Below are 14,119 nucleotides of genomic sequence, written 5' to 3' on the forward strand. Positions count from 1 at the left end.
TGCTCTTTCCTGCTCAGGCAGGGGGTCGGACTAGATGATCTACCTAGGTCCCTTCCGACTCTAGCTACTATGAAACTATGAAACTATATCTAGGGATGATGCATCTAGAGGTAGTGGACTCCCACTCCAAATGGCAGGAAGTTTTCTGTGTGAAAGCCATTACAGCAGCACAGGCAGTAGAACAACTGTGAAGTCTGTTTGCAAGGACAGTATTGCCAGACAACTAACTGACAATGCCACACGATTCAGTTCAGGTGAGTTTCAAGAGTTCACAAAGAAAAATGGCAACCAGCGTATCACCTCTGCACCATTTCTCCCAGCTACAAATGAACTGGCTGAACATTCCATACAGTCTTTCAAAAATGCCTTGGTTTCCATGAAAGAAGAGGCAGGATCCTTACAGCTGAAGATGGCTCGCTTTTTGCTAGTGCATCAGAATGCAGTATATGCTGCATGTTAGAAATGGCCAGCTAAATGAGAACGTGACAAGGAAGAGGCGCCCCTCAGCAGCTACATGTAGGCTAAAATGCACTGGCCCATGATCACCAGGAACATAAAATATGGCAGCTTACAGCTGTGAGTGCACAAGCACATCCTTTGTCCTATGCAGTGCAAGTGGTGCCTAATATTGCTTGTCGCCGCTACATTAACCAATTAGAAAACACAGTAGCAACTGCCAAACAGAGCACAGAAGCAAAAGTTGGAGCCCTGCCTTGTGTTGAGCCACTGGCTTTGCATTTTACAGTGACAACCCATAACACTATACCAGAAAGTAGCAATGCTGAAAAGCCAGGACCTAATAATGTTGGGCAACCTACACCTGATGATGAGGCACCTGAATCTGACATGGATGAAGAAAGGCTACCTTTTCAGGACTCTGTTCAAGGGAGTGGTAGCCTGCACCCAGGAAGGAAAAGTAAACGTGAACCTGACACAGTAGTCAGTGAAGCACATTCTTAAGGATACAGTCAAGAAGGTGATTGACATTAGTCAGACAAGAGATATAAGACACCCAAGAGGCTTGCAGTCTTTGCATTATGCTGCAGTCATTTAAAAAAAAGGGGGATGAGATATGTGAATGTGTTGAATCTATACATGTGAATCTGCAGTTACTTTCTGCTGAATCTGCTAATGCCAATGAATGTGTAGTTCTACTTTATGTTTACAATATATTCCATGCTTGCCTGTCTGGCAACAATTTCCCACACTTGTACCTGGAATAACTTACTTATGAATGCCCTGAACTCACATAACAATATACTTTATGCAAGTAGCCCAGCATTTTAATTCTGCAGTTGACCATGGGAAGCTAGCTTCCTAACATCAATGTGTGCAGTCCCATTTTTTAAACGTAAAAGAAAATGTAAAAACAAAAGGCCAAATGATTTTTTTCCTACTTATTTTTGTTGTATGCTTTTTGCTGTAAGGAATTTCATTCCTGTATCTGTCTGTTCTGTTTTCAAAATTAGTAACATTAAAAAAAAAAAAAAAAAATCGCAAATAAATATTGTACATTCAAAAAAAGAAAGAATGGAAAACAGTCCTGGTCCTGAACCTTTAACTGAAACAAATCATAAGTCCACATTGTTCTGCTAACAAATGTCTGAATCAGCTTTTGTGCCTTAAGGATGACTGTCATCAATAACTAGGACTTCGGGATTGATAACTTTTTTTTAGACAACAGTAAAAATAAATAAATAAATAGAAAAAAATGAATACATATTGTTCCATTTTCAGCTCTGATAAAGCTGCAACCTGAAGGGGAAAAACGTCATCCTTCCCCTTAGTTTATTCAAAAAAAGTGACACACATTTATTAAGAAAAGATGTTTGCAATGAAAATCAGACCACTCTATTCGCTCCACAGATCTACACGCTTTACTGAAAATCACAAACTGCGCTGAACTTCAATAAAGTAGACAAAAGTAGCTGTGGTAGCTGCAAATATGTTTAAGTTCTGGAAAAAAGGCTGAACTATTGACCTGCGTTGCCACTAAAATACCAGTAAATCATAAAGCTGAGTTGTTAACCGTTACTTGGAAACAGAAGCCAACATAATATAGAACAACTTTTAACTTACAATTGATAAAGCAGACTAAGTGGACAGTTTTAAAACTGCAGTGTATTTTATTTTCAGCCTTAAAAAGGAAAGGCAGATTGTACATTCCCATGCCAGATCATATACTCAAAAAGAAACAATTTCACAGGAAAACATCCTTTCCTTAATGCCCAGTTATGCATTGTGCTTACTTCCTATTTAAAAAACATCTTATTGCCTCTTATTTTATTTTGTTTTTATTTTTAAATGATTGAGAAGTCATTATGTGAACCATAATACAAGACAGCCCATGTAGATGTATGGAAATAATCACACACTTCAGGTGCATTGTGAGGTATGATTGTTTTTGAGGGTCCTCAAAACCAACAGCATGTAATTACTTTTCTCTAACCACACACACCCTGGAGCACATTACTGTGCTTAGCAAATGGGCTTAAAAGTGGAAATAAAAAGAATACACACAGTCTCTTAAGGGGGATAATGTAAGAAGCTCATGTTTTGCTTGGCATGTTTTAGTCTCATTTTTGTTGTTTAAAAACACTCAGTTGTATCATATATTTGATTGCTGAGTAATACCTTTAATTGCCCACAGATGGATGCAACATGGCAAAACAGCATCTATGTAGTCACTCAATTAAAATATGGGGAAAATCACACAGTAAATTCAGGTTATACAAAAGCTCTTTGTAATGACTTTTATGAGGCAAACCATATCATTTTGTACCCCTCCTCTTCTTTTCCTTTAGCATTTTCTAAAAAAAGAAATCAGCCATTGCTTTAGTTCAGTCAAGATGGCATCACTGACTACTCTTACCACCTACTAATTAAAGTACATGAATGATGCTTAAATAAATTTAATCATACTTCAAATTGCTCAAAAGATGTTTTGGCAAAACACAAGACTAATAGATCAATAATACATTATTCTGAAATGTCACAGCATTTGTAAATTCTAAACAAACTATGTGTAAGAGTCATTTTCACTCTGCTCCCACAAATAAAACAACTGTTTATTCTCCAGATAAAATAGCTAGTAGCATTTTACTAACACATTTTTACTAATAAGTCAATGTACTAGTTATTACCTATAGTTGAACAAAAAATGTTCAAAACCAACAAATCAGCATGATTTTCACAATTATTTCTCTGTAGTAAAGGGAAGTAGCTTTCCACTGAAATTCCATTTATTTCCAGTGACTGAGTTTGATGTTACACAGGTTAGCAATTACAACTCGCTCCAAAATTGAAGCTAACACTCAGGAGTAATTTAAGACTACAAAACTGACAAAGAACATTGACAAAGAGAATAATAATACTGTGTGTGAAAAATAAGTAATCTTGTTTGATTACTTATCAAACCTAAGAGACCTAAGAGAGTGAGACAATCTTTGTGGCAAACATGGGACAACTTAGCCCCACATCCTCCCCTGGCTTAATCTAGTGTTCTGCTTCCTGCTCCCTGTCCTCTATGTCACTGTGCTGCCCCTGCCTGAGCCCTCCCAGATCTACCATTTACCACACAGAGGCTGCCTGTGCCACCCCTGACCTGGAAAACAGGAGATTTTCCAAAAAAGATACTGATGCAAAGATGTAATTATAGAGCAGCACAGTAAGTGACATGGGAGTCACCAGGGTAACACTACTCGCCAAAGATATCACATTGTTAGCTATTTTATTGGCTTCTTCCTTGCTCTTTCCTTCTTTTTGTTTTCATCATTTGTTTTCTAAAGACAAGGATCAAATCAAAGAGGGTTTCTTCAAAATAAGTATTATTTAAAATTGATATGTATTTTTCCAAGTTTTACAAGTAGCACAAAGCTATAGAGACCTTTGGAGTGGCCTTTCTTGAAAACAAATGTTTATCCTTATCATTTTGTGAGATGAGAAGAAAGAAACTCTGGTCTCAAATGGACTGAGCAAAGACCTGTACACTGGCTTCCATCCTGATTCAGTAAACACACACTGTACAAACTTGGGCAAGTCCCTCAGGGTGAGACTTACAAAGGAACTCAAGCACAAACTAGAATTTAGAAGAAAGTTAGGCGCTACATCAAAGAGAGGGGTTAAAACAAAGCACACATCTAGGTGTCTACTGTTTTTGGTAAAAACTGACTCAGGCACCCAAAGTTCAGCTACTTCATATATTCAGAGGGACTACCATCTTTGCTGAGATGAGCACTTCGGCACTTAGTCTCACCTAAAAGTATTTATTATTCACTTAGGCACTCTTGTGCTTAAATTTCCAGAGGGACCTGCTTAGGTAGGCAGTAGACTCAAGATGAAGAGGTGCTTAACTGCTGTCTAAGTCTAGGAAAGAAATGACATACACAGCTCTCTTCAACATGGTCTACTGGGTGGCTTACATGTTCACCAATGCAGCAAACTAGACATTGTGACTTCCAGCCCTGGATGCTTTACCCCGCCCATTTAAAGAGGAGGCTCCTGGATATCAGCACTTACCTTTTAGGCACAGGAAAGCTTAACAAGTTATGCCTATGTCCATTTGTGAATCTCACTCTCAACTTGTCCCATTGTTTTTCCCTCAAAAAATGGATATGACACATGCTACTATGGAATCAAAAGCACTAGGATAAGTGCTAATTCTCTGTTTATTGTTTCAAAGTTGTAGCATTAAAATAACAATGGATTTTCATAAAATAATGTAAGTATTATTTTTATATAGTTAATTCACGTGGATAGAATGACACACATTTGTCTTAAGAATATGTTAGATTTTGTTTTATATAAATGTGCATATTATAATACTTTAAAAATTATACCAACTTTGTTGCCCTTAAGTTTCAAGTTAAAGACAACTTGGGCCTCAAATATATTGTGAATTTCCTTCATGTTAGGCAATCTTAGTCTTTCGCATTCTGGTAAAGGAAATTATACCATTTGAGGGATGGGAAGAAATAATTTGGACTCTGAGTCTTGGTTAGAACACTTTAATATAAAAGCTGTTTCTAATGTCTACACCATATTTTTGGAGCAATGTCTAAAATATTTAAGAGAATTCAATCAACGCTTTAATCTGGATTAGATATCAATGGCTGTCATCTGACCTAAGATAAGATACATGAATCCTTCCACTCTGCTCATTTAACCTCCTAGACAAACAACTTCTCAGCCTAAAGCACTGCTGAAACTGCAGGCAATTTTGAAAAGTGAAATAACTAACCTTATTTCTAATTTAGTAGTATATTCCACTCTTGCAAAGTGCCAAGAGCTACTAGGTAATGTGGTGCTCAATTTCAAAATAAAACAGCATCAAGTCCTACTAGCCTAATTTTCTAGGATATGAACTCATTCACCTACTGTTTGATGACACTTATGTGCTATTAGCTCACTGACCTCTTTCCAGAGAACTAAACAGAATAAAAAACCTATATATATATATATATATATATATATATGGGGTATGTGTGTGTGCACACACGCATGTGTTTGCTTGCATGTATGCATATATGTATATATTTGTGCACAAACACACACGCACGCACGTGCTTACATAAATATTATATAATATATTCATTCAAGTCACTCAAACTCATCCTATATAGACAGAGAGAGTTTGAATACTGCCCATTCTCTTATTGCTCTCACTGCAAAGGCTCCAGTGTGGGTTTACTTTAGAATAATTTACTCTAAAGGAAACTCACCCCAGGCAGGCATCTATATGTGCAGGAACACGGAAGCAGATTTGCTTCTCTTGCCCCTGCTGGCCCAGCACTGGCCCCTGGCATCAGCCAGGGGGAGTGCTAGGCTCTTTGTGGGTGCTAGCCCAGGGCTGGCAGGGAGCCAAGAAACACCAGTCTTCTGGTAAGGGCTGGCGGATTGCTCCCTGCCCCCAGGAGCTGCCTGCTGCTGAGGAGGCTTCACCACCAGAGCCCACGTAGCAGGGAGCTCTGCAATAGCAAGGCAGGGGCTGAGAGATGATTGTTCCCAGCTCCCACTCCGTAATTGTGAAGAGGGGGCTGGGAGCTCCCTGCTGATGGGGCAGGAGGACATTGAAGGAAACACCCTACCGCAAGGCACGTTTGTTCCTAGTCAACCGTCTACATGTGCTGTACTGTGTAGTAATTATTCCCAAGTAAATTTGCTACTTGTATTTTCTGGTAGCAAATTTATTCACAATTAGAGCAAATTACTGCACAGTAAGTGTCTGCACTTGTAGACGGTGATGCTTACTGTGCAGTAGTTTGCTTTACTCTTGAGTAAGACATCTCGTGTACATGCACCCACTACTACATAAACATAAGAGACTTGGAATTAAACCACTGTGACTTTTTTCATCTACATTTTCACATAAATTTGCATAGCATATTTCCTAGCTCTTTTTCTTATACCTACAGTACTACCAATCCAAGCTTTCAAAAATCACAGATCATACCCTAAAAAGTTAGGTTGAATAGACAGACAGACAAATATATATATGGATTATTTTTATTCGTCTCCTGATACTGGCACTTTCCATCTTCATATTCACAAGTTTTTATTCTTTAGGTTAGTATATTTTTTCTTTTAAATGAAAGCTTAAATCATCAGGCATTAACCTGATTTCAGAAACTAGACTTTATGAGAAATATTGAACATCACAAGAGTGGGCAACAGTGCATTTACTTGATGTACTAGAAAGGGAGAGATAGAGAGAGAGAACTCAAATGTAGATGACCTTATTAAAAAAATGGCTAAAAGTTATAATGTGGCAGAGTCACTAGTAGGACGCATACATTTGTTGCTTGATAAAAAACACGTTAAATGTATTTCAATTTTGGCAATTCTTCTGTTAAGGGAAAAGGATCTTGTTTCAACACAACTTAAATTAGTAAACAAGGAAGGAAACATCTGAAGACTGGATTTCTTGCAAGATGAGTAATGTCCCATCTTTGTCAGGGGATAGTAATAACGCATGGGCTCTCTAGTTCCCAAGATCAACACATGGAAACTTAGTTGACCCAACCAATGTGTGCAAACAGGAAATGGAGTCCATGTCAGCCTAGCAGCTTTGAGATGGATGAGCGTGCCAAAGAGTCGAACTGCTGCTATAGAAATACCATGATGACAATGAAAATGGACAAAAAAGCAGATCTTACCTGCACATTTGGTTCTGGTAATAAGTGGTGGGCCTGGCTGACCAGTTCCACCTTCTCCAGGCCTAGTGAGGAGAACACGAATCTCATATTCAGTATCTGGGTCCAGGTGCCATAGCTTATAAGTTGGTGCATTGACAGCATGGGTTTCTGTCCAAGTTCCAGATGTCATTCGGTATTCGACTTCTTTCAGAATAATAGGTCCATCACCAATTATGGAATTAGCATTCAGTTGGATCAGCAAGTATGTTGGCCCAACACCAAGTAACTGGGGAGGTGCTATTGGTCGAGGTGGTTCTGTAAGATATTTAAAAAAAATCAACGAATAAGACAATGAAACTTATAAAGATACCACTAGAGACATACATACTTGCATGCAAAAAACACAAGTGGGTGTATGTGTGTTTGTGGGGGTATAGGTAAGGGTCCCTCTCAGTAGAGGAAAACTTTTGGCTAGTTATCAATACAGATGTCAGAACTGGCAAGGCCAAAGTCTCACAGATTTAAGGACAGGTGACTAGATTCTCAGCTGGTATAAATCTGTGCAGCTCCACTGAAGTCAACAGGGCTGTATTTATTCATTTTATCTGCAGGCCTGAACTTAGGGATTTTGTTGGTTTATTATCTAGTTACACATTTCCTGAAATACAGTGAATTATTTAATGATAGTTTATGTATTTTTCCAGACAAAAATGTGGGACTTTGAATTTGAAAAGCATAACTCATTTTCTTTTATTGAGAGAAGCCATGAACATTCCCTGCAGAAATAGTTGCAATGTCACGTTACACTATCCCCTTTGAGAGAATCTTCAAAAAAAAATCATCACAGTCCATTTCAAACCTGCCAGATGCAGTGCGGGGTGAAAGATAGGGAAATATATCAAAGGAATTCAGAATGCTTAGAACCAAGCAGCACTAACTGGAGGGTGACAAAGTAAACATTTATAGCAACAATATATAGAATTATTTAGCGATTCTACAAAAACCTTATACTGACACTTCTATCACACACTCCCAAATAAGACATACACCTTATTTTAGGAAAGCAGAATGAAGATTCCCCCACCCCGCCACAGAGTTATGGCTAAATCCTCACAGCAGAGGCAACATACATGCTGCAGTATCAGCAAAAGTGCTAACCCTCTCAGAGGCTGAGATTACACATTAGAGTTAGCATGTGCTAATTCTAAGATATGTTACCCTTATTGGGAGTTAATAAGTACTAGTGATCATCAGTCACCTATTTGGGTTAATATCCTCTCTCATATACATTGCTCAGACCTGCAATCAGAGGGCTGACAAGCAGGTCTGACTAGACACGGCAAGTCGGCTCTATACCTGCCTTGCTAGCCAGCCCTAAGCCGCATTATAGGCTGGGAAGGAGAGGAGGAGAGGGTCCCCTGGGCCACTTGGATCCCCCCTTCCACTCCCAAATTGTCCCACCACCCCTCATCAGCTCCCAGATCTCCCCTTGCCCCCTGGATCACTGCCCTGTCCTCCTAATCAGATTGAGAACAGGGCAGTGGCAGCAGCAGGGTGTGTGGGGGGAGTTTCCTTCTCCCCGCTGGCACCTACCGTTACAGCAACCCATGCCAATCCTATGTACCTGGACCTAACCCCCACCAGACCCACAGCTGTCTGGTAGTTTCTTAATCCCTGCTCCCCCCCACTCACCCTTCAGTGTGGAGCTCAGTCAGGACTAGATCTGGGTGTGCAGGGTTATCATGGTCTCCAGGAAACCCAGGAGGAGGAGGCAGGGAGGGGGAACCCCCCTCCCCACCAGTGCCTCTGCTGCTCTTGGGCAGTACAGCAGTGATCTGGGATCTGGCAGAGGGTGACAGGAAGTAGAGGGGGCGATTGGAATGGAGACAGTGATTTGGGACCCAGGGGTACAACTCAGGGGGGAGAGGGGGCATTAGCCTGGACACTCCTCATCCACAGATTCACAGAAGTTTAGGGCTGGGAGGTACCTCATGAGATTATCTGGTCCAGTCCCCCTGCTCTAGGCAGGAAAGAGTGCTGGGGTCAAATAACCCCAGAAGTGTACATCCATTCTCCTTTTGAATATCTCCAGGGTAGATGCCTGCACCACCTCCTCTGGCGGGGGTGGGGCATCCACACAAGCACATCTTACAGTGTCTCAAAGCCCTTTGAGACGCTGCAAGAGGCAGGTGTGGGAATGAAAAAAAAAGTTCCCCACACTGCAAGTTTGCAGCACGGGTGCAAAATTAGACCCCTGGATATCCAGGGGTCAGGAAAAAAAAAAAAAAAAAAGAGAGTCCACAGAACAGTGGGGCAAAGCACTTGGAGGCAACCCAGGAGTTGGTCCTCCAGGAGAGACGCTCTGGTTTCTGGCCAGAGCATCTCTGGTGCTCCTGCTGCCCCCAGTGCTGTCAAGGGTAAGTTATGGATATGGGGTGGGGGGTTTTATGGGTGTGGGTGGTCATGAGGAGTGGCAGGGGGATGTTAGGTGCATCAGGAGTGGAGGGGGATGTTGCAAGCTATGGGGATTGGATGTCGGAGGCTATGGGGAGTGGAGGGGGATGTCAGGGGTTGTAAGGAGTGGCAAGGGGTATGTCCCAGTGGGTGGGTACGTAGAGGGGCTCAAGTGGGAGCTGCTACATACCTGCCCTGCTACCCAGCCCCCGCAGCACCAGCAGGCAGCAGCTCTGCTACAGGCAGTGTGGGCAGTGATGTCTTGCTGTGTGACCCAGGCTCTGTACATGCTGAATGGACCCAGCCTGGCCCCATAGCCTTGGATGCATCTACAGAGTCTGAGTCACACAGTTCTGCATCACTGCCTGCTGTGCCTGCAGCACAGCCACAGTCCCGCTTGCCTGCTGCTGCTGGCATCATGGCTGCCAGGTAGGGGAGCAGGTGAGTGGCAACCCCAGAGCCATCCCGAGAAGTGTGCAGAGCCAGGGCGAGCGGCTGGAGTGTGAAGCCAGCAATGCGCAGCAGCCATGGTGGAACTGGCAGCACGTGGCAGCTGTAACAGAGACAGTGGTGCACAGCGGGACCCAACCCTGCCCAGCCTAGAGCGACTCTCTAGTCTGGCTTTGCAACAGAGTGGGAGGTGTGGCTCCCGGAGGTGCTGCTGTGGTGCAAAAGCACACTAGCTGTGCACCACACTGACCCAATCTGACCTGGGCTGCATAGCTAGTGTGCATTTGCACAGGAGCTGCACCTCCCAGAGCCACGTGGCCTGCTTCAGTGCAAAGCCAGAGTAGTGAGCCCCGCCAGGCTGGGTCCTGTCGTATGCTGCCTCCCCGCAGGCACTGTGGGGCAAGCAGCACTGGTGCCAGAGGCAGAACCTGTCATGGAATGCAGAGACAGTGCATTGAGCCAAGCCAGGTCTTGCCGGCACTGAGGCCACTCATGCTGCCAGGCCGGGACAGTTCCATGGTGGCAGGACCTGGTTTGGCTCGCTGTCCCTGTGCACAGCACCAGGTCCTGCCGCCATGGAACTGGCCCAGCCTGGCAGTGCAAGGAGACCCAGCTCAGTGGGACATGTGGTCCCCATAAGTGGCACCAGCCCCCGATGAGTGACGCAGGCAGTGCTGGCTCTGAGCTGCTTGGGGCTGCTCCACGCTGCAGGGGGGCTGGCAGATGCGGGCTCTGAGGTCCCCACTCCAACTGCTGCTGCAGGGGGTAAGCTGTGGGCTCTGCGTGGGGGGGCTGTGGCCCTGCAGGGTGGCTGGGACCCTGTGGGGAGGGGGGCGTAAATAATGTCAACATCATCTCTTATCCAGGTTGTCCCTTATCCCATTCACTCCCTCCGACCCCAGTTTCTCTCTCTTCCCTCCTACAGTCCTCCGTCCGCTAACCCATTCCTCATGGCCCCCTCCCTTCAGCCCTGTGCCCTGCTTCAGCCTTTTTCCCCATTCACTCTATCTCTTTCTACCAGTTGCCCATCTGTTCCCAGCTGTCAGTCCAGGGTTGTAGAGTCCGGGATAACAGCCAGTCCACCTGGGAGCAGTGCCTCCTGGGATACTGGAGGACTCCAAATTGGTGGTTTTATCTTAGATGAATATTCAGAAATTAACTTAATTTGAGATAGCTAGCACAGCTCAAAGATAATCCTCTCTTGAAGTGTCTTAACTTTAAGATGCTTAGAGAGTACTTAGCACTTGTTAGTGAGCCTTAACATGTGATCATTCAAGTTAAGTTCTCTTAACATAGTCTAATTGTAATGTATTGTCTCACCTACATTTGCTGCTGAATTCATAGTAGTTTTTGGCTGTTCACCCCAAATCTACTGACAATTCAGCAGCATTATGAAAGAGTTGTCACCTTAATCCTAACCCTAAACAGCACACTCCTCCTTTCCCTTTATGGGTCTGATAGGAAGACCTATCAGTCATACCCAAAGCAGTCTTTATAGGTCTTCATGCTTCTTTCATCCCAATTCAGTAAATCACCTTCTTTCCTTAATATATCCATGCCAATTTTGGAAAGCCAATTTTTTGGGGGGAAGTATGTGAGTAAATGTGGTATGAGAAATATTCCCAAACAACATATTTACCACCTTTGGAAGAAACCAGATTGCTTTGTCAGGGAAGCATTTCCCATGGACTTTCCTATATGCCTATACCTCAAATTACACAATTTGAAAATGGACTTATGATTTAAGCAAGTTTTGTAATAGAAATACATGGACTCCTTTTCACTCACCCTATGTCTGAATGAGTGATCTTCATACATTCTAGTTAAGGACAATCAGCACTCTACCAATTACCTGAACTAATTATTCATCTATTTTTCTCTTGATTTTTGGCAAGTACTATATGTAAGTTAATTTAGTTCTCTATCCAAATTAAACCTCAGCAATGTGAACAGACTTTATGGCTGCATCCACATGAGCAGGGGCACGCATTTACAGCAGCACAAACAGTAGCAGAACAAATTTGTGCCACTACTTTGTACTGCAGTGCATGCCCCTGCTGGTGTGGTTTGTAATGGGACATATTGTCCTGCCGTTCCAGGTACTCAGGGTGGGATGGGGCACCCTGTGCTCCAGGCAGCTGGAAGTGACACATGGAGATGGGGGAGCAGGACCCTGAACCCCAGGCAACCAGATGCTCCACAGCTGACTAGGTCACAGTGTGCCTTGAGACGGGGGCTGCACACGTTGTCCCACTGCTCCATGTACTGTGGGGGGTGAGGGGTGGGAAGGCGCTTGCTGAGACACAGGTGCCTCAGTGTGGGGCTAGCCAGCAGGCAGCCCCCATGATGAGGCACCCTGTGCCCCAGCCAGCTGTGGACTGGCATGTAGAGACAAAGAAGCAGGCAGCCACAGACTGCCTGCTCCCCCATCTCCACACACTGTGGAGCCCCACACTGCCAGCTGTTCCACATGCCCAGGGCTGCCTGCTCCCTTGTGCCCCAACCAGCTGGGGAGTGGTTGGTTGGGGTGCAAAGTGCCTCAGTGTGGTGGATTCCAGCCCTAGGCTGCCTGGCTCCCGTCTCCACATTTGTCCTAGCACTTTTATGTGATTTGTACCACTTTTTTTTAGTAGGGTTTCTTTTCGTTACTGGAAAATCCCAGTAGCAAATTTTGCCCCCATGCTGCAAATTAGCAGTGGGGTGCATGGCTTAATGTGCAACACATGCAGTTTATGGCACCACAAACCACAGGTGCCTACACGTCTGGATCCAATCTATGAGGAAAACCCACTTGCCGTGGAGCTAATGCATTAAATGCATTAAACTAATGAATTATAAGGTTAATCTTATAGCAGAAAACATCAAAGTTGAGGAGGGTGTTACCCTACCAACTCAGTTCTGAACCTCTGTAAGACATAGCTATGTTTAGAAGCAGATACTTTGATTAACAGCATGATTATTACAAATGAAACTATGCGTTAATGAGACTAATATACCATTGCATATTAAATTTTTATGTTAGAGGTAAAGCGTATTCTTACATTAGCATATGCATTTTGTTTTTAAGCTCTTGAGGACAAGGAGACTTATTTATAAAGTCTCGTCCCGTTTCAATAAATTATGTATGAATTTTAATCAGTTAGCAAATGAACAAGTAATCGTTCTACAGCATTATTAATATTCTTCATAACACAATACACTAGCAGAACCAGAGTTGTGGTGCAACCAAAAATCCCAAAAGTACACTAAGCATCAACTGAAGCGTGCAATCCCAATATACCAGATAAACTTTTTTGATGTTACCCAATTAACTTTCTATTAATGATTCTCATTCATTATTCTATAACCAGATCTACTGAATATTTCCTAATTATAATTTCAAACTGCAAAATTTGCCCCCATATATCTAGTAACCTGAAACTTTTATGGCTTGAAAAACAACAGTAATAATTAGTGGCTGTGGTGAGGCCATTATAACATTGTGGTACCATTTTCATTACGTCATTATCACATGTATATAACAAAGCCCTGTCGATGGTCTCTCCAGGTTGGAATCACTCCATAAATCAACACAATACTCAGTGTTCCTTGGGGAAAGAGGAGTTTTGGCTTTATGTTCTAGGGAGCTCCATTCCTCCTTCTGAATAAGGAAAGATATTGTTGCTGAGTTAATTGGAGAGATTTTGCAGATACAAAGCATCTCAGTTCAAGGTATACAAAGAAATGAAAGCGATAAATGAGAGAGGATCTCAAAGCAAGTGACGCTCTCCAAAAGTTCACATTGGAACTTTAGGAATACTATTACAAGATGTTAAGGTTTTTAGACCTTTCACTCTGATTCAAATCTTCTCAACACTGAGAGATGTACACACTTAAAGCTGAGGCCAGAAAGGCTGGTGTTTACAGAAACATTTCATTGTATTTGGCTCCTTTTTCCTTGTATATTAAGCTTCCACAAACAGATTGCAAAATCTACCAACATACAGAAAAATAATATTTTACACAACAGTATTTCAACCTAATAATGGTAGTTTATGAACTATTCAACGTGATCCTTATTTAACCTGGATATCTCTTATACA

At 42.7% G+C, this 14,119-nt stretch overlaps 1 protein-coding gene across 8 annotated transcripts in view; it reads right to left on the reverse strand.

Annotated features, from left to right (window-relative positions):
• Positions 1–14,119, reverse strand: part of PTPRK (protein tyrosine phosphatase, receptor type K) — a 608,487-nt gene that overhangs the window by 240,342 nt on the left and 354,026 nt on the right. For all 8 annotated transcript variants that reach the window (XM_019538012.1, XM_019538011.1, XM_019538015.1 and 5 more), the window contains exon 7: positions 7,155–7,448. In XM_019538012.1, the coding sequence (XP_019393557.1) occupies positions 7,155–7,448 (294 nt within the window). The remainder of the gene's footprint in view (positions 1–7,154; positions 7,449–14,119) is intronic.

The sequence above is a fragment of the Crocodylus porosus genome, unplaced genomic scaffold, assembly GCF_001723895.1.
Source record: "Crocodylus porosus isolate Cpor-Errol unplaced genomic scaffold, CroPor_comp1, whole genome shotgun sequence".
NCBI classification, from domain to species: domain Eukaryota; kingdom Metazoa; phylum Chordata; order Crocodylia; family Crocodylidae; genus Crocodylus; species Crocodylus porosus.